Genomic DNA, 20897 nt, shown 5'->3' on the forward strand with positions numbered 1-20897 from the left:
CACTAACGACACAACATATGTTCATGCGTCTAACAGCACACTGTAAAGGGAAACAGGGTGATTGTAGCAGCTGCATTCTCAATAAAATGACGCGAAGTAAACAGCAGATTTACCCAAAAATAATATTTTACTATTAATATTAACTTAAAACTCCATAGGTAAGTCGATTTGCTTGGCCCCTGCAGTTTCTCAGTCCAGTTTTATTTCAGAATAATGGCGGACCTTTGTCGAGTTTGCCATGAAACCTCCGAAAACATGGTAAACATTTTCGAAGGATCGGGAAATCTTGGAATTTCCATAGAGCACATGATATCTGAAGTTACCGGTTTCAGACTCGAAAAAGGAGACTCATTTCCGAACTCCATTTGCCCGCCCTGCCTGGAAGATGCGCAAAATGCTTACGATATTATACAAACCTACGAGCGCAGCTACAGGATCTTTTGTGAAGCTAAGGATGCGATCCTGGAGGATGATTCAACAGAGGAAGATAGTAATCATATGATACCAAATAGCGAATCTGACTCCGTTAAGGAAACCCTAAAGGAAAAGAGGAGACGGAGATGGAAGGAGAAGAAAAAGACGCACGTGTGCTCCCAGTGCAAGAAGGCTTTTCAGATCGCCTCGCTTCTGAAGCGGCACGTCCAGCGCACCCACGTGGGGAAACGGCCGTACCAGTGCAGTCATTGCCCAAAGGCATTTGGGGATACCTACACCCTGAAGATGCACATCATGATCCACACGGGCGAGAGGCCGTTCAAGTGCTCCCGCTGTCCGATGGCATTTAAAAAAGACTGCAGTCTGAGAAGGCACTTTGGCCAGCACACTGGGAATCTTCCGTACAAGTGTTCCCAGTGTCCGAAGGCCTTTTACGACCGGGGTGGTCTCAAGCAACACTTTGTGTTGCATTTGGAGGGGCGGCCGTTTCAATGCGATCAGTGCGAAAGGTCATATAGGGATGAGCACTCCCTGAAAAGGCACTCTAGCGGGCACACTCGGGAACGTTTGTTCAAGTGCTCCCTCTGCCCGAAGGCCTTTCAGCACAACTCCGGACTTAAGCGCCACAATATGAGCCACACGGGAGAACGGCCGTTTCCATGTGATCAATGCGAGAAGTCTTTCGGGACTGTGACTTCCCTCAACAGACATACAAGGATTCACACGGGGGAACGACCCTACAAGTGTTCCCTCTGTGAATCGACCTTTTCGGATCCATCAAGTCTTAAGCAGCACGAACTGATTCACACGGACGAACGACCGTTTAAATGTGATCAATGCGTTAGGGCTTTCAGGGCAAGAAGTGATTTAAAGAAACATATGAGGACTCACACGGGAGAAAAGCCCTTTAAGTGTGTCCACTGTCAGAAGAATTTTGCGCAACGAATCGGTCTGCGTAATCACAAAGAAATGTTTCACAAGGGGGAATCAAATAATACGGGTACATCTTAGCTTCCATTTCTGACCTAGAAATACCTCAAAATAATTCTGCATTTTTAAAAATAACGTTTTTGATAAATAACATTTAAGGAATCGATAACACAACACATGTTCTTGCGCTTAACAGTACTGAGTTCCGGGCACAGGGTGATCGGAGTACTTAAAGTTTGAATGAAATCTCGAGGTGTAAACAAACTATCCAAATACCTATCTAAGCCAAAATAAAACAAACAAAACCGTAAGAATGATTGTTTTTAAATATCCCAGGTTACTAACAAATATTTTCCAGTATAATGAAAGAGCTGTGTCGCGTTTGCATGCTGAATTCCCAAGACATGATTAATATTTTCGATGGAGCCCCGGAATCTGGAATTCCTATAGTGGATATTATTGCTCACCATACTGGATTGGAAGTCCAGCGAGGAGACTTATTTCCTGAGTCAGTTTGCAAAATATGCCTGCAGGATGCGCAAAATTCGTATAAGCAAATCCACCACTTTCCAACTATAGTTAAGGAGGAAGAGGAAGTTCTTGAGGAGAATCTTATAGAGGAGGCGGAAAGCCAGATATTTATGTGCCAAGTGAAGGAGGAGGTCCTTCATGGGGAACTAAAAGAGGAAGGGAATCCAGACGAGGAATTTTTGATAGAGGACGAACGCCTGTGCTTCTTTCAAGATGTTAACTACCAAGTTAAAGAAGAGGACACCCATTGTTTGGAACCCCAAGTGAAGAACGAACCCATCGAAGATGATTTCCAAGAGGAAGTCAATCCCTTACTAGAAATCCCAGGTGATCAACCCGACGAACGAGTAAAAGACGATGACACTGGACAAGAAGTGAAGTACGAGCCCATTGAAGATGATTTCGAAGATGAGGTCAAACCCTTTTTAGAAATCAATAGTGATCAACCTGATAAACAAGTAGAAGACGATGAAATTGCACAGGCCCGTCTTAATTGGAAAAATTCGTACAAGTGTTCCTACTGCCAAATAAGCTTTCGCAATCGATCATCTATGATGAAGCACTTCCTTAAGCACACGGGGGAAAGACCATATAAGTGCAGCCAGTGCCCAAACTCCTATAAAGTGAAGGAGTCCCTATTGGCGCACATGATGACCCACAGGGGAGAGGAGCCGTTCAAGTGCCCCCATTGCTCTAAGGGCTTTGTGCGAGAACCCAGTCTGAAGAAACACCTAAGCATTCACACAGGGGAGCGGCCGTTCAAGTGTGCCGTCTGTTCGAAAACATTTCGGCTTAAGGAACATCTTAAGCGCCACAATAGGTGCCACACGGGAGAACGACCCTATCAATGTGATCAATGCGAAAAGACCTTTGCGGATAATTCTTTTCTAACGGTGCACAAACGAAGTCACACGGGCGAGCGACCCTATAAATGCCCCGATTGTCAGGCAACTTATGTGGATAGTGGAAGTCTCAGAAAACACAGAATGACTGACACGATAGAACCGTTTAATTGTGACCACTGCGACCAGACTTTTAAGGCTAAGGGGTGTTTTAACTATCACATCAGATCTCTGGACTGTAGTTCAAAAGTAAAAAACTTAGGGTAAATCTAAATAAATCTATTATGTTTACCAACTATAAATACCAATGTGTTTTTTATTAGAATTTAAACAGCGTATAAGTGTATAATGTACATATCTATCTATGAATTGAATCTCTTTAATAAAAAAAAAGAATCAGCTCAATAAAGTAATATTTCTAAAATTCAAATTTACTTTTAAATTACCATTGTTATCGAACCACAAAATATGTATCAACAACTTCTTGAAAATCGATAACACAACATATGTTCTGGGCACAGGGTGCTCAGAGCAGTTCAAGAATGAATGAAATCTCGGATGTAAACAAACTATTAATCAGATCTAAGAAATATCTATTTAATCTAATGTGCAACAAATAAGACCGTAAGAAAGATCATTTTTAAATACCGCAGTTTCTTAATAACTCAATTTCAGAACAATGAAGAAACGGTGTCGCGTTTGCATGCTGAATTCCCAAGACATGATTGATATATTCGATGGAGCCCCGGAATCAGAAATACCTCTATCGGATATTATTTCTCGCTATACGAAAAGGGAAGTAAAAAAGGGCGACCCATTTCCTGAGAAAATTTGCAAAATGTGCCTGCAGGATGCGCAGACTTCGTATAGGATTGGCCAAAGCTTTGTCAGCCAATTTCCATCGGAAAGTCAGATATTTCCGTGTCAAGTGAAGGAGGAGTTTCTTGATGAGGGTCCAAAAGAGGAATGGAGCTTAAACGAGGAATGGTTGCATGAAGAAAAATTCAATATATCACCCTCTCAAAACGAAAACATTGGAGAGGAAAACACACATTATTTGGGTCCCCAAGTGAAGAATGATCCATACGATACTAATTTAAATGAAAGTGGCCAACCCAGTATTGGCGACCAAAATTCCACAGATAAAAATAGTAACAGTACCGATGGTGTTCGATTAAAGAAGTCGGACAAGTGTCCCTACTGCGAAAAGACCTTTTGCAGGCCATCATATCTCAGGCAGCACATCCGTTTCCACACGGATGGACGACCATTTAAGTGCGGCCTCTGCCCAAATTCATATCGACTGAAATCCCATCTCGTTCGCCACATTTTGGGCCACTCGGGTGCCCGACCATTTAAGTGCTCCATCTGCGAGAACTCCTTTCGGCTTAAGTCCCATCTGAAAAAGCACACGTTGAGCCACAAGGGGGAACGACCGTCTCGGTGTGATCAATGCGAAAAGTCTTTTCCGACTAAACGCATGCTAGACGCACACTCAAAGATTCACATGGGAGAAAATTCATACCAGTGTTCCATCTGCGAGGCATGTTTTTCGGATTCAGCAGACCTTGACCAACACAAAAAAATTCACACAGCGGAACAACCGTTTAAAAACCAAAGAAATGTGCTGGAGGAGGGCCTTGATGAGGAGGTTCCTGAGGAACCCAAAGTGATGAACGAACCCATCAAAGACGATTTCCAAGAGGAAGTCAATCCTATATTGGAAATTGCAGGTGATCAACTCGACAAACAAGTCAATGACGATGACATTGAAATAGAAGTGAAAAATGAGCCCATTGAAGATGATTTTCAAGGGGAAGTCAGTCCCTTATCCAATGAAAAATTAAAAGACGATGAAATTACGAAGGCCCGTCTTAATTGGAAAAATTCGTACAAGTGTTCCTACTGCCAAATAACTTTTCGGAGCCGAGCTGCTATGATGAGGCACTTCCTTATGCACACGGGGGAAAGACCATTTAAGTGCAGCAAATGCTCAAATTCCTATAAAGCAAGGGACACCTTATTGAAGCACATAAAGACACACGGAGAGATGCCGTTCAATTGCCCTCATTGCTCCATGGGCTTCGTGCGACAATCGAGTTGGATGAACCACCTTAGCACTCACACAGAACGGCCGTTCAAGTGTCCCTACTGTCACATGTCCTTCTTGCAGGAAGCCCCTTTAAAGAAACACCTTAGCACTCACTCAGAAGAACGACCCCACAAGTGCCCCCATTGCGCCAAGGGCTTTGTGAGAGAACCCTCGCTGAAGAAACACCTGAGCATTCACACAGGGGAACGGCCGTTCAAGTGCACAACCTGTTCGAAAACATTTCGGCTTAAGGAAAATCTTAAGCGCCACAATAGGTGCCACACGGGAGAACGTCCCTATCAATGTGATCAATGCGAAAAGTCCTTTGCGGAAAATTCCTTTCTCACAGTACACAAACGAAGTCACACGGGCGAGCGACCTTATAAATGCCCCGATTGTCAGGCAACTTATGTGGATAGTGGAAGTCTCAGAAAACACAGAATGACTGACACGATAGAACCGTTTAATTGTGACCACTGCGACCAGACTTTTAAGGCTAAGGGGTGTTTTAATTATCACATCAGATCTCTGGACTGTAGTTCAAAAGTAAAAAACAGGGTAAATCTAAATAATATTAATTTTTAAATACTTTATGTTTACCAACTATAAATACTAATGTGTTTTTTATTAGAATTTAAACAGCATATTAGTATTATTGATCTATGCATAATGTACATATCTATCTATCTATTGAATCTCTTTAATAAAAAAAAAGAATCAGCTCAATAAAGTAATATTTCTAAAATTCAAATTTACTTTTAAATTACTATTAATATCGAACCACAAAATATGTATCAACAATTTTTTGAAAATCGATAACACAACATATGTTCTGGGCACAGGGTGTTCAGAGCAGTTCAAGAAAGAATTAAATCTCGGATGTAAACAAACTATTAATCAGATCTAAGAAATATCTATTTAATCTAATGTGCAACAAATAAGACCGTAAGAAAGATCATTTTTAAATACCGCAGTTTCTTAATAACTCAATTTCAGAACAATGAAGAAACGGTGTCGCGTTTGCATGCTGAATTCCCAAGATATGATTAATATATTCGATGGAGCCCCGGAATCAGAAATACCTCTATCGGATATTATTTCTCGCTATACGAAAAGGGACGTAAAAAAGGGCGACCCATTTCCTGAGAAAATTTGCAAAATGTGCCTGCAGGATGCGCAGACTTCGTATAGGATTGGCCAAACCTTTTTCAGCCAATTTCCATCGGAAAGTCAGATATTTCCGTGTCAAGTAAAGGAGGAGTTTCTTGATGAGGATCCGAAAGAGGAATGGAGCTTAAACGAGGAGTGGCTGCAAGAGGAAGTATGCAAACTCTCACCTTCTCAAGACGGGAAAATTGGAGAGGAAAACACACATTATTTAGATCCCCAAGTGATGAATGATCCATTTGATTCTAATTTAAATGAATGTAGCCAACCCACTATTGGCGACCAAAATTCCAAAGATAAAAATAGTAATAGTACCGATGGTGTTCGCTTAAAGAAGTCGGACAAGTGTCCCTACTGCGAAAAGTCCTTTTGCACACCATCATATCTTAGGCAGCACATCCGTTTCCACACGGATGGACGACCATTTAAGTGCGGCCTCTGCCCAAATTCCTATCGACTAAAATCCCATCTCGTTCGCCACATTTTGGGCCACTCGGGTGCCCGACCATTTAAGTGCTCCATCTGCGAGAACTCCTTTCGGCTTAAGTCCCATCTGAAATGGCACACGTTGAGCCACAAGGGGGAACGACCGTCTCGGTGTGATCAATGCGAAAAGTCTTTTCCGACTAAACGCATGCTAGACGCACACTCAAAGATTCACATGGGAGAAAATTCATACCAGTGTTCCATCTGCGAGGCATGTTTTTCGGATTCATCAGACCTTGACCAACACAAAAGGATTCACACAGCGGAACAACCGTTTAAAAACCAAAGAAATGTGCTTGATGAGGAGGTTCCTGAGGAAGCCAAAGTGATGAACGAACCCATCAAAGACGATTTCCAAGAGGAAGTCAATCCTATATTGGAAATTGCAGGTGACCAACTTGACAAACAAGTCAATGACGATGACATTGAAATAGAAGTGAAAAATGAGCCCATTGAAGATGATTTTCAAGGGGAAGTCAGTCCCTTATCCAATGAAAAATTAAAAGACGATGAAATTACGAAGGCCCGTCTTAATTGGAAAAATTCGTACAAGTGTTCCTACTGCCAAATAACTTTTCGGAGCCGAGCTGCTATGATGAGGCACTTCCTTATGCACACGGGGGAAAGACCATTTAAGTGCAGCAAATGCTCAAATTCCTATAAAGCAAGGGACACCTTATTGAAGCACATAAAGACACACGGAGAGATGCCGTTCAATTGCCCTCATTGCTCCATGGGCTTCGTGCGACAATCGAGTTGGCTGAACCACCTTAGCACTCACACAGAACGGCCGTTCAAGTGTCCCTATTGTCACATGGGCTTCATGCAGGAAGCCCCTCTAAAGAAACACCTTAGCACTCACTCAGAAGAACGACCCCACAAGTGCCCCCATTGCTCCATGGGCTTCGTGCATGAAACCACTCTGAGGAAACACCTTAGCATTCACACAGGGGAACGGCCGTTCAAGTGCTCCCTCTGCCCGAAAACATTTCGGCTTAATGAACATCTTAAGCGCCACATTAGGACCCACACGGGAGAACGGCCCTATCCATGTGATCAGTGCGAAAAGTCCTTTGCGGACAAGCCTACTCTTAGGGTCCACAAACGACTTCACACGGGCGAGCGACCCTATGAATGCCCCGATTGTCAGGCAACTTATGGGGACAATGGAGGTCTCAGGAAGCACAGAATGCTTTACACGGAAGATAGACCATTTAAATGTAATATCTGCGACAAGACCTTTAAGTCTAATGCCTGTATGAGTAATCATATCAAAACTCACTCTGCAGAAAAGACGTAGTGTTCAAATATTAGCTTAAATCTAACTAAAATTAATTTATAAATACAAAATTGTTTTTGTACAATGCTAAGAATGATACGTTATTATTTTGTCTATACTTGACAATATTCATAATCATTACAATTGAACATGGCATATAAATATTATAATCCACCAGAAATAAAAAAAACCTTAAAGAGCTTATTGAATCTTTAAAAAAGTTTCAGCTTAATAAAGTTAGATATCAAGATTTACATATTAGTAAAAAAGAAATTTATTTTATTTTTAAATAATGTATATTTAAACAATTTTTTTTTTAATTCGAGAACACTGTGGCTTGAAAACTTGAATGTTGAGTGAAATCTGTTGGTATAAGCAGAAACTAAAAGGAGATTGTGAAGTTTTTCAGTTTGTTTCTTAGGATACAGCTAAAACTTGGAGAAAAATAAATAAAAAAGAAACCTTTCGTTTTTCGCAGTCGGTAGGATTCGAACCTACGCTCCCAGAGGGAATCTGATTTCTAGTCAGACGCCTTAACCGCTCGGCCACGACTGCTCATGCAAGAAGTGATGTCAAAACCCATATTGAGTTAGATGTAGAAAGTTTGTAAAGTAAAACCGATGTCCGATTACTAAAAACAAATCGATATATTTTTAAATAAAAGCGGGCAACAAGAAAACATTTAATTCCCCAACTATTGAATCAAATAGATCGTTTTAATCAACTGTTGTTTATTCGTTTTAATATACATTTATAAATACTTTTACAAATACATTTATAAATATTTCTCCATACTCTACTACATCGGTAAACAAATCGCGTATCCATCTGACTATCAACATGGTAAAGATCAGAAAATGTATACAAAATTGAAGCCGTCGTTGGGCAAATTTCATTTGGTTTCTCTTTGATTTCCGTGAAATGCATCGTAGTACAAACTGAATCGTTATTAAAATCATATACACACTTACAAAACGAGGTCTATATTAAGGCATTCTTCTTGCTACTCAATATGTGCGGCGGCCGGGTACTTATAATTTATAATTACTGTCATATATCGTATATTGTGTGCGGTGTCTGGGTGTACATTTCACATAATTAAATCCTGTTAGATCACAAAGTAAAATGCTAATAAATAGGAATTTGCTTACACATAAGTACATGGAAACATGTTGTTCGCGTTAACTAACTAAGGTACAAGTTCAACTGACATATTGTATGTTTGGCTCTTCGAAAGTCATTAAAAAAAAGCATAAAAACCGTTGTCGAAAAACTGCAATTTCTGTTTTAAATGCACTTTGCAAAAGTATACATCAATTTATGTTTTCCTGCTTGCGCGGCTGATAATTTTTACTTGCTGCACATCGATATTATATGTAGAACTATATGTATGGGGTCTTTCGGGCTCTGTTCCGATGTTCCTTCAAAGATTCATATATCCGTCAGCGACAACCAATTTGGACACAAAAGCGTTTAATAGTTGTGTGTGCGTGCGGGGGTAGTGCTAGGCCTAAGAAGCCACCTTGCCGACGTCCTGCATCATGACCAAAGATCCAACCATGGCCACCAGCGTGCGGTCCAACCAAGTCACCGGGTTGGGGTACAGGAAACCGCCCTCGTAAAAGCCGAGATGACCGCCATGGGCCACCTCCACATAGGCCGTGTTTTGCCTAGTGGCTGTAATGGAAATAGTCGGGATAAGCAAAACCCAATACCCAATCAATTGTTTCTCTACTCACTGGCATACTCCTTGATGGGATGCAGCAAATCCTCTGGAATCAAGGGATCATCCTTGGCATTGATGAAGATCATGGGCTTCTTAATCGAATCGAAATAGAACAGCGACGAGCTCCACTTGTACAGTTCTTGGGTGGAGGGGAAATTATACACCCGCCTCGTATAGGCCTCATCCAGTTCGGGCAGTGTAGCAGCAGCGATGATCTCGCGCTCGTTGAGATTATGCCGAGCCTTCACCTCATCGGACAGCAAGATATGTCGATGTCTCAGGATAATGCTCTTCACGTTCTCAGTCATGATGTAGAGGTAGAAACGACGGAAGTTCTGCCAATTAAGCAGCCACTTGGTGCCCCTAGAATGTAAATGCATGATTTAGTCCGGGTTTCCAATAGAAATAAGTTATGATATCAACTCACTCGACGGCATTATATCCCTGGCAAATAGAGATGCCCCCAATGACGCAGGTGGGCTTTGTCTTCTGGTCCTCGCCCATGTACTTGGTGACCAAATTGCCGCCCAGACTGAAACCAACCGCCACTATGCGAGTTTGACGGTACTTCTGGTGCAGATGCTCCACCATGGCAGCGAAATCCTCTGTGTGGCCGTAGGTAAAAATGCGCGTGGAGGTCACCTGGACACTGCGCAATGCACCGATGTGATTTAGGACCGCGCAGCGGTATCCATTGCACTGAGCCAAGTGCACAAAGGTGCGAATGTACACCGATTCCGAGCTATTGGCGATGCCCGGACAAATGGCCACCGTGATGTCATCTATGGAAGTGTTAAGAATGTTTAATATTTGCAAAGGATTGGAGAGAAGCCGAGCAGCTTACCCTCCTGTTCGTTGAGGGGCTGGTACAGGTCGTAGGTTAGAGTGGAGCCATCCTCAAGGGACAAGTACAAACGCTGTCCAAGGGGCCAAGGACAACGGACTCGGCCCACAATGCTGTGCAAAACTGTCTGGACATGACCACTGAAGCCCCAAAGACGTGGAGGAATGTAACTGGAAAGGGTGAAAATAATGGCGTTAATTAAGGTGAATAAATTTGACTAGTTTGACCACTAGTCACAGAAATGGCCCATTCCTTATCACCCACTCAATCACTCACAAATGTATACAAACAAAAAGTTCAACGCTTAAGTGAAATACTTTTATCAGGAAATTTCTTATCAGTCAAAAAAACCGTCATTTTTATTTTGCCACACTTGCTGATTGCGCGATTTGTTTTCCTTTAACCACACATATGTATACATTTTTTTCTTTTTCGAATTTTTTGCCCTTGACATTGCATTTTAAATTATAGCACTAATAAATCTGCACACAATTGCTTCCAGTTGGTTAGCAGGCAATTTGCCAAATTTGAGCAAATAAAATACATACAAATTGAATTTTGATTTGCTTTCAAGTTTTTCAATGGAATCACTTACAAATGCGAAAGAGAATGGCAGTAGATGCACAAAGCAGCAATTCTGAAAACAGCATTAGAACCAATTGAACCTAATTGAGCTCACGCAACAACACCAGAATTAGGTGGAGAAAGTCGGATGTATACAGAGATAAAATGATGGAACACTTAACTATGAAAGGTATATTTACAATCTACTATGAACAAAAAAGAATAAAATTATTAGAAATAATAATATAGGCTAGAATCTAAATATATTCTTGTTTTTAGGGATAATGCTGCTATACTAAAGTACAATAATATTCAATGATACTCTTTGGATCGGGTCAATATTTCTATGTCATTAAATATATTAGTTCTATAATTTAGTTTCCCTTTTTCTGCGTGTATCAAAAATCATGTCAGCCGTGCAAAAACGTGATACAATTTTGTGTATCCATTTGCGAGCTCAGCAACAGTAGCCTTTCAATTAGTATCAATCAAAGTAAAATTGTGGAAAAAGTCTACCTTATCAATTTTTAATGACTTTCAAACATGAATTTCCGAACACCAATCAATATATGCCACCTGATATTTAATGAATAATGTGAATAATGCGAGGGCAAGCATATGAGCCATGCATCGTAAATGTGTCGTTTAAGGTCGCTCCCCTAAAAATGAAAAACAGCTGCAACTCTTTCCCACCTTTAAGGCAAACTGTCACAGTTACGAGAAAATAAAAATAAAACCATGCAAAAAAGCGAGCAGCAAAATGTGCAAATGAGTCATCCTAGCGATTTTTCATGTCACACCCCTAAAGTAAACGTCTTAATGAGTGTTTTCTAGGAAATTAGAAACCCTCCTTAGCTTCTTGGCACTTGATCTTTTCAAGTGTGAGATGTTATATCATTATGGTAATATAATTCCACTGTTTATTAGCCAGTTTGGGAAGTCTACTAGTCAGAAAAACTATAGTAAAATCTCAACAGCTCAGTAATTTCATCACATAAACAAATATAATACTATAGAATTAAAAAAAATGTAATCTGCCTATTTATTAAAAAAAATACATTGCATAGCTATTTATTATTTAAACTTATTTCCCATTGCTTGCCAAAAATGAAAATTGTAAATTGGAGAAACAGTAGATTTCATGGCTATAGATTTGGTTTTTATGTGGGTAGAAAAATATAACGAGATGACACAAATTTATACCCACTCGAGCTTTTCAGCTGACTAAATCTCACCTTTCAACCGGTTTTGTTTGCAGATAAAAACCAGGTGAGGAGGGGAAGAAAGCTGTACAGCAGACGAGAGAATTTTGCTTACGCAATCTTTGTTGTCAAACAAACGCGGCAGACGACTGGGCAATAAGCCAAAACAAGAAAACAAAAACATTCACAGGTAGTGCCGGCATTTGAATGAGGCAAATTGCCAGCGAAAGAAATTTTGCAAACATTTCGCCGGCCATTTCTTCATTATCACCCATTATCACCGCTCATTTCCAAATACAAATAAATATACATATATCTTCAGGAAACTCCCACGCGATTATCGGGTTGACAGTCAAGTTTGTGGCCAAAATCGGGTTGCTAGGCGTTAGTCGCCGTCTTTACTTTCCCAGCCCACTGCGTAATTGTGGGCGAACTTTGAGCCATATTAATACTTCTTATCGCCCATTCTGCCAGACAAACGGAAAAAGTAAATTGAAAACGAAAAGGAAGATTATACAAAATTCCATTTAATTATGCGGTTGGTAGCCGACAAAAATCACCGAAAAGTATTAAAAATTTAATGAAAATTTTCCAGGCACAGTCGAGGAAAAATGTTTGTCAAGGAAGTGAGTACAAATTGGGCAAGGTAGAAATAAAATAAATATTTTTAATATTAAATGAACCCATTTTTATAACAATCTCCTGACCCTGATAACCCTCAATAAACTGACAAAATAAAGTAATTAATTTAAAAAACAATTTTATATGTACGATACCCTATTTAAACTCGTAAAGTATATTTAGCCTGTAAACGCAAAAGTCACCAACTTGTGAGTAAGTGTTTATTATTTCACCGATAATGAGTAGAGGCTATATAAAATATATATTGAACACATGTGTCACCTAATCGGCAATATTATGTATTGCAATGAAAGCTGATAGTGCAAATCAAACTGGTAAAATTGCATTTAATCAATGAGTTTGTAGATGCATTCTGTAGATAGCTAGTGAAGAGTTTGATGAATTTTTGAGTTATTTAGACAGCGACATCAGCTATATTGACTAATTGCCATTAATGATTCATTCAGCAGCTGGGAATTTAACATACTGTGTGAAACAATACTGCTTGTGTTTCCACAAGCCATTAAATTGGCCGTTTTAAGTAATTTGAGGTAATTGCAGATTTGGCTATCAGCAAATGTGATGGCAAACCGACTGGCATAATTATGACAGCGGAGTAACTAATATTTTGGCACCACTGTGATGGTAAAAATCTGATGATGATAGTTGTGATTAGGGAAATATCATTGTGGAATATTTTCAGCTCCTCAAAGAGGGATATTATATGATTAAGTAAAAAAATTCACTAAATTTAAAGGGTTCTAACTTTTGATTCTTAGAAGTGTTAAACTATTTTGATAAATAAAAAAGTTTCTTAATATTTTTCTTATAGTTTGCAAAAAAGCTATAAATCTTTCTTCTGCTGTAAGCCTAACAATAACCGATTACAAGATGGTTACCCTTCAACAGGGGTTGCTATAATCATGACCACACCTGTGGTTTTGCATAGTTACATACATATGTGTACATATGTTATGATTTCTACCCTTGAGGAGGTATCACATAATCTAAACCCCGTAATCCCCTGAAAACTTACGGCTCCCTCAGCACGGGGGCGATTTTGTAGAGGCAGTCCAGGAACTGGGCGTCCAGGCACCACACACTCGGCTTCAGCGGCTGACTGTGGACATTTAGGATGCGGAAAAGGATGCACACGATGACGGCGATGAGCGTCAGGAAGGCGGTGGACATGGTGGCGCAGTGTCCTCCGATTTTCTACCCAGGATCCGAGGAAAGGGCCTGCCTTATCATCCAATCACTCTCCACTTATCCTTCGATTTTTCCGCCTTTCCTTTGGGCTTTAACGTTTGCCTATTAGCGTGTAGTGTTTGGTGTGTTTGTGTGTCTGTCTTTTCCGTTCGTTTTGCTATTTTTTGGCTGGCAAATTTATGTTAACACTTTCCAAGAGAACCGGATTTAAATTGTGCTCGAAAATTCCTTCGCCTTCTGTGATTTTTTTAAAGTGATAGATCTGGTGAGACCGCAGGTGGCGATGTGGAAAAATACCATCTGCGTGGGCGGCAATGTTTTTAACTTTTCGGGTCACGAAAAGCTAAACTAGCCTTTAAAAAAGCTAGAAATACCAGATGGTAGCTAAAAAAAAGAAGGAGGTGGGATGTGCTCAGAGACTATCGATAGTTTGGTATTATTTTCGGTATTTTTTAATTTTGCGCCAAATCCTATGTGGTTTTTGCATAATTTTAATATTTGAATATTGTTCGCTTATAAAGCTTACAAATAAAATTAGAGTAGTAAAATGAAAAGTAATCCGAATCTGAAACTTAAGTATTTTAGTATTTTCTATGGGAAAATTTTATTGTGTATATCGTTTGGCTATCTGAACAAACTTCCACCACTATTGTATTGTTATTTTGTTGAATTGTTTATAATATGCGAAATTATAAGAGGAAAACGCCGAAAAGAGATCCCACTATTCTTCGCGAAGCTGTTGCAGCCATGAAATCTGGAATTTCCCTGCGAGCGGCATCCAATATATTCGGGATACCGAGAAGTACGCTATTGCTTCATCGCAGAAATAACGAGACTATATTGCCGGACGAATCGGAACCATCCGAGGTAGATATAAACGATGTGGAGATAGCGCCAAAGGGATACAAGACAGTAAGTCTTTTATAGGGTGCTCAGATTCCAATAATACTACTTATTCCTCACGAATTTTACAGGTTTTCACAGAAGAACAGGAAAAGGTTTTGGAGCATTTTCTCTATGTGGCCAACGACTATTTTGGATTGAATGCGAAGCAGGCTCGATCCCTGGCCTATCAATACGTTAAACATGTTAAGGTCGCCTGTCCCCTTTCCTGGCATCGTGATGAAATGGCCGGATTGGAATGGTTTCGCAGCTTTAAGGTGCGACACCCAAAATTAATCCTTACCAAACCCGAACGAAACTTGGAACCAATGAATGTCGCTGAATTCTTTGCAAATTACTTTTCGGTAGTGAAAACTGAGTAAACTCGATGCTATTACGTGCACCAGAGTTGTCCGTAAATGAAATACAAATAGAGTATGGATTTCGGCTACTGGGAGTGCTCATGTTGAGCGCTGCAGCAGATACACCAAATCCATATGATGATACATGTATGATTGGGATAAGTATGCAAATATTCCAAGAATAGCATACTGAAACCCAAAGGAGGTTGCAAGCCCGGCCACACAGCTATTTTAAGTAAATAAAATAGTTTAAAAATAACGTCTTGGATTCTAAAAGAGTAATTTTTCTATCGGGAATCTAGAGAAACCCTATTTATAGTTCCTTGCTTTTCAAATATCCAAAACTAGCAACCATATTCATTTCCTGCCAATTTATTTCCTTAGAAACTAGACTATGGAAGAGTAGAAACCAATGTTTGCCTGTACTTTTAAAAAAAATGTAAGGATCTTTCAAGATCAAGAGATTAACATTAACATAAATACGATAAGAAGCGAACAAATGCCAGAGAAACAAAAATTTCCGATTTAAATATAACCCAAATAATTGGAAACCCCTATTTGAGTATTTTTGAGATTTTGGGGTAGACTAGCCTCAACCCTGTAAGTAATCCATCAGGAAGGGCTTATCATCTGGAGCATAGGGCGTCAATGGAACATCGTAGGGCAAAGGAAAAGCGGGTACACCATCGCGATTGTTGCCCAAGGGAAAGGTATCCTCGCCAGTCTGAAAAGCAAAAGCAATTACTATATATCATGATAAAATATTCCCTATACCAACCACAAATCTGGGCAGGAACAGGACACCGACTTCATAGTTGGCGATCCTCAGGCAGGGTTGGATATTGGAATTCTTATTGAAGCTGCCCCAGGCTGCCTTTGAAAGATTGGCCGAGGTCAGAACGAACCAGTAAACCGACTGATCCTCCAGGTTATAGCGTGTATAGCTTTTAATGTGCGGCATGGCCCGCGAGCGATACCGATCGCTGGACCTCCACTGCTGCAGGTGCTCCTTGAGCCAAGGCTGTTTATCATTGGTGTTTTTGCCATAAGGCAGGCAACCGCCGCCCAGCATGCCATCATGGCTGCCCGAGACGTTGCTGTAACTGGGATAGATCATCTTGAAGGCTGGCATCTGGCGGAGTTTTCCCACAGGCGTAGAGTCCTTCTTCAGGCTGTTGACGAAATCCTGCTGTATCCAGGACTGTACATTGGGCCCCAGGCTGCCGATACTCGAACTCTGGCAGATCACAGGAATGCGATCGTCGATGGGCGCCGCGTGTTTAGCGAGCAGAGCACCCAAGCGAGCATGGCCCCAGGGATGACCCCGCACGGCGCTCTCGCGATGACCTCCAGGCACAGAGCCCAAAAAGAAGACACTACGGAGAAGATCAATTAATAAGATCAAACGGGAATAGCTTGTTGACAACCTACTTTATGGCGCTGAAATCGCTCTTCCGGATCCTCGCAATCCAGGGCTGCAACTGGCTGATCTTGTACTCCACCAAATACAGCATTAGATCCTGTTTGAAGCCCGTCTGGCTTTCGCCTGCTCCCGTGTCCGCATCCTCCGGCAGAGCAGGCAGTTTCGGACTTATCCACAAGCCTTGCGTGCGATTGTGCCAGTCGTCCTCGTACAGATTGGCTGTGGAGATGACCACCCGCATGGAGCCATCGCTGTAGCCCAGGAACATCATTTTGGTGTGCGAGGTGGCAAAGGGCGTGGGCATCCGCACACGAATGGCCGTGACCTGCGGCTTGAACTTGCCGATGCCCAGCAGCTCTGGTGATTCTTCGCCATAGAGCACCAGAAGGGGTTTGTCCCTGTGAATTAGGCAGTTTCCATTAACAGGATATATATGCATATTTATCAAAGATTTACTAACAGTATGCCGGCAAAGTAGTAATGCCCCAGGAGCCAGCCAATGTCCACCATAAAGTTGATCTGCACGGTGCTCTCGATCTCGCCCAGACTTTCGTCGAGGATTTCCTGAAGCGTAATGCTCAAGGGTTCCGAGTGGGTGGGCTTCGAGTCCGTGATCGCCGTGAGAAACATATTATAGGGAGCAGCGCGCTCCAATTTCTTGGCCATTCCACCCTTCTCCACCACCACAGGAATGTAGTCCCTGATGTTCTTGGCCATTAGCTTTTGTTTTTTGGCCAAATTGGAGGTGTCTTGAAGGGCAGCTGATCGGGAAGTTGAGGAACCAGTCGGATTGGTGCTTGAGGACCCGGAAGTCGAGGAACCACTGCCAATCGGAGCAGTTACAGGTGGTTTCGAACCCGAAACATTCGCTTCCTTCTCCTTCTTGGCTCCTGCCTTGGGAAAAAGCTTCTCCAGCAACTTCAGTTGGGATTCAATCATTTCACTGGAGTATTTGGCTGGTATATCGTAGTCCCCCGATGCATTTCCCTTCTCATAGATGGTATCCACTATATAGTAACTCGTTTAAAATATGTTTTACTTGCTATTTGACTTAACTTACAATGTGCATGGGAAAATTCGCCAAAGTGAATGGGATTCTTCCTGTAGCACTTTTCACCATAAGGACACTCCTTCATTTCGTAAAATAGTTAATTTCTAAAAGGTACCGACTGAAATGACAACCAAATCAATTAACTCAACACAAAAAGAATTTCGCAAATGCTATGCAAAAAAAAAACAAAGCGCGCTCAGCTGGCGATAACAATTTATCGATTGCAAAAGTACTATTAAACAAGTATTTTTAAAATACTATTCAAAAAATGTTTAAAGATTAATTTAATTTAATTGATTTTTTAGGATTTATTGGGATACAAAACAAAATAGAAATAACTGAAATACGTATACCTTTTTCTATGAAGGACATTATTAAAATTTTTTCTGTTTCCTATAAAAATTATGTTGAAAAATAATTTTATATATTCTTTCCCCATTTAATATTGGCCATAAAAAAAACTTTTCAGTCTTCGTTTGTTAATTTATTTTAACTGAAAACGTTAAAAAAAAGTTAGAAGTTCAAATAGTTGTTTTATAATTTATAATTTGTATATTATTATAATTTATAATATTTAAATTATAAATTGTATGTCAACATTATTTTTCTTAGGCTGACAACAAATTAAACTATAACTATTGTAACGAGACTTCATATTAATTTAACATTATTTGCATGTTAAAGTGATACAAAAGATTTTGTCTAATAACATTTATACATACCTATACATAAAATATATAAACTAAAAATTGGTTCTTAAGCTATTAAACTATAACTTTTTCTAAGGAAATTCATGTGAAATTAACATTATTCAGTTATAACAATTATAAAATGCTTTTTGTGATCGGAATATAATAGGATTTTCATCAACAATTCTTTGCTGCTCTTGGAAATCGGGAAGGAATTTTCTTTTCTACTTTCTTCCACTCACTATCGTGCATCAATACTAGAGATCCACTTCTCATGGAAAGCGTGGGCATTGCTCCCGGCCTCAACCTGGAGCCTGTAAAGCAATCCTGCTCAAAATGGTGGGCACATATCCGAAAGTCTGGCCACTGCTCTTTTTCGATTTTCACCTGGGTGTTGTGTAGCCACATCTCGGCGGCACCCTCGAAAACGGGTAGTTTGTGGAGCCGGAAAGTTCTGGTTACATCGTTAAAGGTAGTCGGGCAACCAGGAACGGCGCAGCGATTTTCACTACACTTCTTTGGGTAGGAGAGGATCTTCTCTGTGTGCTTTGCATAGCGTTCCTTCCGCTGGGACACTTCGAGAACCACTTCCAGGCACTGGTCTTTGGGCTGCTCCTCGATCACGTTGAGGACTTCCCCGTCAACGGGATTTGACTCCAAATATCCCACCTCCTCCACCTTCTCCACTAACCCCAGTTCATTAAGTCTCTCTGCCTGTCGGTACATCTTCCACTGCTCTTCGGTAATACTCTGATGAATAGCCTTGCCCGGCAGATGCAGGGTGGGCACACTCCATCCCAGCAGTCGCCCGTTTAAGAAGCACTCCGGTTCAAAATGCTTACCACACACCCGATTGCAAGAGCTCAACGATCTTAATGTTAACTGGCAATTCTCCACCCACATCCGGCGAAGTTCCTTATACTTTTTTATATCATGCAGGGTGCCACCATCTCTGGGCCGAAATGTATCGCATCCTTTGACAGCACAGCGGACTTCCAATATGTTTGCTTTACTCCGGGCCTCCTTGTAATTAGCATCTAGAGTTTCGTCGGGAACATGTTCGGGACACTCCCTAACACTGTGCTCGTACAGAATAACAAAGTGCAGCCGGCATAGCTTTAGGGTTTTCTTCGTAACAGCAGAGGGTTCCTGAATGTTCATGTGCTTCAGCCAAGCCTTGCGCAGCTCCTCCGCCCGCGGCAGATCGTAGACACGCACTTTATCCGGCCACCTACACCATGGGTAGCAGCAATCGAATCTGTTCTTTTTAAACCAGGACAATATATTTTTCTTGGTTTTTCCGGGCATCAAATCGCTATCGGACTCGTGCAGGTCGCCATGGGAGTCACCAAGCTTCAGGGTTGGTATAGCACCACTGCGCAGCCGCCTCTTGCCACCTATGGTTTCAAAACAGTGCTTCTCAAAGTGCTCATGGCATACCAATAGCTTTTGTACACTCTCGATGTTGGTGTCCAGTCGCATGTTGTGCATCCACTTTTTGACCAAACTCTGGGTCTTGGGAAACAACACAAACTTAAGGCCGCATCTCCTCCGGATGCGACCACAGCTGGGAACAGCACAAGTAACGCGCTGACTGTGTGCTATTACTATTTTCGGATTGGGCAGGATTTCGTTGTGATGACCAAGGAATAGAGTGGGCAGCGAGCCCCAGCGGAGAGTTTTGTTGGCCCTGAAGCACTCGTCCTCGAAGTGTCGCCCGCAAATGCGCTGACTTGCCCTCTTGAGAACAGACGTAGGAACTAATAGGTTGTTGCTCCAGGCATCCAGTTCGACGGTGTTTTGTGGCATGCGGTAATAGACTACTGGGGTGCCTACATCCCGAACACATCCCCGAACCAGGCAGGGGAACAGTTCCCTGCAGGGCAACGATCCCGCAAACAATTCCCCCGTGTCCGGATCGAAGCAATTCGACGGAAAGTGCGCCTTGCACAACTGAAAGCCGTATTTGTCAACTTCCTCAACTCTATGACGGCACCGCTCTCTCCATTTCCGCCGAGTGGATTTGTCTCCTGGATATTCGATTAGCACGAAACCATCGTCCTTGGCCCGGAAGCAGCAGGGCACGGAGCAATAGTTCTCACAGATGTATCTCATCACATGTTCAGTGCCCTGGGCTAAGTTCGGTATTATATAGTCTTCGTGACCGAGGAACAATGTGGGCAACGCCCAGATGAAGAGGTTAGTTCCTTGTATAGCTTCGGGTACAAAGTGCAGTTGGCACACGTAAAGCTCTGCGGGATTAACCAGGCGAGGCTTCACTTGGGTGTTCGCCAGCCAAGGGAACAGGAGGATCTTATCCTTCGGAAAGCCGAACAACCGGATATCACTGGACTGCTTCTGCCCGCAACTGGGGATGCAACAGATGGCCAGACCGTTGTGGTCGCTACTCGAAACTTCAGGTTCTTCCTTAACTTTCTCCAGCATCGTGGATTCCACCATGTCAGATATATCCTCCTGCATATAGGAGTCCTCTTCTGATTCGGGGTCTACCATCAGAGGCTCCATTTTAATGTCGATCTCCTCCTCCTCCAAGTGAAGGCC

The 20897-nt window shown here is 41.6% G+C and overlaps 7 protein-coding genes and 1 non-coding gene across 8 annotated transcripts; 5 read left to right on the forward strand and 3 right to left on the reverse strand.

The window, feature by feature from the left end:
• Window positions 1–12: 12 nt before the first annotated feature.
• LOC108006696 (zinc finger protein 892) lies at window positions 13–1447 on the forward strand. The gene is made up of 2 exons (XM_017070238.4): window positions 13–158; window positions 210–1447. The coding sequence occupies exon 2, from the start codon at window positions 214–216 to the stop codon at window positions 1444–1446; it is 1233 nt and encodes a 410-aa protein (XP_016925727.3). The 5' UTR covers window positions 13–158; window positions 210–213; the 3' UTR covers window position 1447.
• Window positions 1448–1531: 84 nt separating this feature from the next.
• LOC108007942 (zinc finger protein Paris-like) lies at window positions 1532–3040 on the forward strand. Its single transcript, XM_017071749.4, has 2 exons — window positions 1532–1672; window positions 1724–3040. The coding sequence occupies exon 2, from the start codon at window positions 1728–1730 to the stop codon at window positions 3003–3005; it is 1278 nt and encodes a 425-aa protein (XP_016927238.3). The 5' UTR covers window positions 1532–1672; window positions 1724–1727; the 3' UTR covers window positions 3006–3040.
• A 199-nt stretch (window positions 3041–3239) lies between these two features.
• On the forward strand, window positions 3240–5581 carry LOC108006743 (zinc finger protein 431). The gene is made up of 2 exons (XM_036822727.3): window positions 3240–3362; window positions 3414–5581. The coding sequence occupies exon 2, from the start codon at window positions 3418–3420 to the stop codon at window positions 5413–5415; it is 1998 nt and encodes a 665-aa protein (XP_036678622.3). The 5' UTR covers window positions 3240–3362; window positions 3414–3417; the 3' UTR covers window positions 5416–5581.
• Window positions 5582–5645: 64 nt separating this feature from the next.
• LOC108007346 (zinc finger protein 431) lies at window positions 5646–7948 on the forward strand. Its single transcript, XM_017070998.4, has 2 exons — window positions 5646–5775; window positions 5827–7948. The coding sequence occupies exon 2, from the start codon at window positions 5831–5833 to the stop codon at window positions 7781–7783; it is 1953 nt and encodes a 650-aa protein (XP_016926487.4). The 5' UTR covers window positions 5646–5775; window positions 5827–5830; the 3' UTR covers window positions 7784–7948.
• A 287-nt stretch (window positions 7949–8235) lies between these two features.
• Window positions 8236–8317, reverse strand: TRNAS-AGA (transfer RNA serine (anticodon AGA)). The gene has a single exon. It is a non-coding gene; the product is annotated as a tRNA-Ser (tRNA).
• A 156-nt stretch (window positions 8318–8473) lies between these two features.
• Hydr2 (abhydrolase domain-containing protein 2) lies at window positions 8474–14196 on the reverse strand. Its single transcript, XM_017090238.4, has 5 exons — window positions 13756–14196; window positions 10333–10502; window positions 9916–10270; window positions 9502–9851; window positions 8474–9439 (listed from the first exon to the last, which is right to left on the reverse strand). Exons 1-5 carry the CDS (start codon window positions 13908–13910, stop codon window positions 9273–9275), a joined length of 1197 nt encoding a protein of 398 aa, XP_016945727.3. The 5' UTR covers window positions 13911–14196; the 3' UTR covers window positions 8474–9272.
• A 355-nt stretch (window positions 14197–14551) lies between these two features.
• On the forward strand, window positions 14552–15431 carry LOC108004665 (uncharacterized). Its single transcript, XM_017067646.4, has 2 exons — window positions 14552–14840; window positions 14903–15431. The coding sequence occupies exons 1-2, from the start codon at window positions 14610–14612 to the stop codon at window positions 15191–15193; spliced, it is 522 nt and encodes a 173-aa protein (XP_016923135.3). The 5' UTR covers window positions 14552–14609; the 3' UTR covers window positions 15194–15431.
• A 97-nt stretch (window positions 15432–15528) lies between these two features.
• On the reverse strand, window positions 15529–17839 carry gkt (tyrosyl-DNA phosphodiesterase glaikit). Its single transcript, XM_017067633.4, has 5 exons — window positions 17656–17839; window positions 17056–17602; window positions 16604–16993; window positions 15951–16548; window positions 15529–15896 (listed from the first exon to the last, which is right to left on the reverse strand). Exons 1-5 carry the CDS (start codon window positions 17729–17731, stop codon window positions 15765–15767), a joined length of 1743 nt encoding a protein of 580 aa, XP_016923122.3. The 5' UTR covers window positions 17732–17839; the 3' UTR covers window positions 15529–15764.
• Between the last annotated feature and the right edge of the window lie 3058 nt (window positions 17840–20897).

This window comes from Drosophila suzukii, chromosome 2L (genome assembly GCF_043229965.1).
Source record: "Drosophila suzukii chromosome 2L, CBGP_Dsuzu_IsoJpt1.0, whole genome shotgun sequence".
Taxonomy (NCBI): domain Eukaryota; kingdom Metazoa; phylum Arthropoda; class Insecta; order Diptera; family Drosophilidae; genus Drosophila; species Drosophila suzukii.

Bases quoted from the DNA above. Each gene is read 5' to 3' on its own strand.
- gkt (XM_017067633.4), bottom strand. From the start codon at position 17,731: ATGAAGGAGTGTCCTTATGGTGAAAAGTGCTACAGGAAGAATCCCATT. The intron at 16,994-17,055 runs GTTAGTAAATCT...CCTAATTCACAG, and splicing joins TACTACTTTGCCGGCATACT to GGACAAACCCCTTCTGGTGC. The intron at 15,897-15,950 runs GTTGGTATAGGG...TTTGCTTTTCAG, and splicing joins TGTTCCTGCCCAGATTTGTG to ACTGGCGAGGATACCTTTCC.
- LOC108007942 (XM_017071749.4), top strand. From the start codon at position 1,728: ATGAAAGAGCTGTGTCGCGTTTGCATGCTGAATTCCCAAGACATGATT.
- Hydr2 (XM_017090238.4), bottom strand. From the start codon at position 13,910: ATGTCCACCGCCTTCCTGACGCTCATCGCCGTCATCGTGTGCATCCTT. The intron at 10,271-10,332 runs GTAAGCTGCTCG...ACACTTCCATAG, and splicing joins GCCCCTCAACGAACAGGAGG to ATGACATCACGGTGGCCATT. The intron at 9,440-9,501 runs GTGAGTAGAGAA...TTTCCATTACAG, and splicing joins TCCCATCAAGGAGTATGCCA to CCACTAGGCAAAACACGGCC.
- LOC108004665 (XM_017067646.4), top strand. From the start codon at position 14,610: ATGCGAAATTATAAGAGGAAAACGCCGAAAAGAGATCCCACTATTCTT. The intron at 14,841-14,902 runs GTAAGTCTTTTA...CGAATTTTACAG, and splicing joins CGCCAAAGGGATACAAGACA to GTTTTCACAGAAGAACAGGA.
- LOC108007346 (XM_017070998.4), top strand. From the start codon at position 5,831: ATGAAGAAACGGTGTCGCGTTTGCATGCTGAATTCCCAAGATATGATT.
- LOC108006696 (XM_017070238.4), top strand. From the start codon at position 214: ATGGCGGACCTTTGTCGAGTTTGCCATGAAACCTCCGAAAACATGGTA.
- LOC108006743 (XM_036822727.3), top strand. From the start codon at position 3,418: ATGAAGAAACGGTGTCGCGTTTGCATGCTGAATTCCCAAGACATGATT.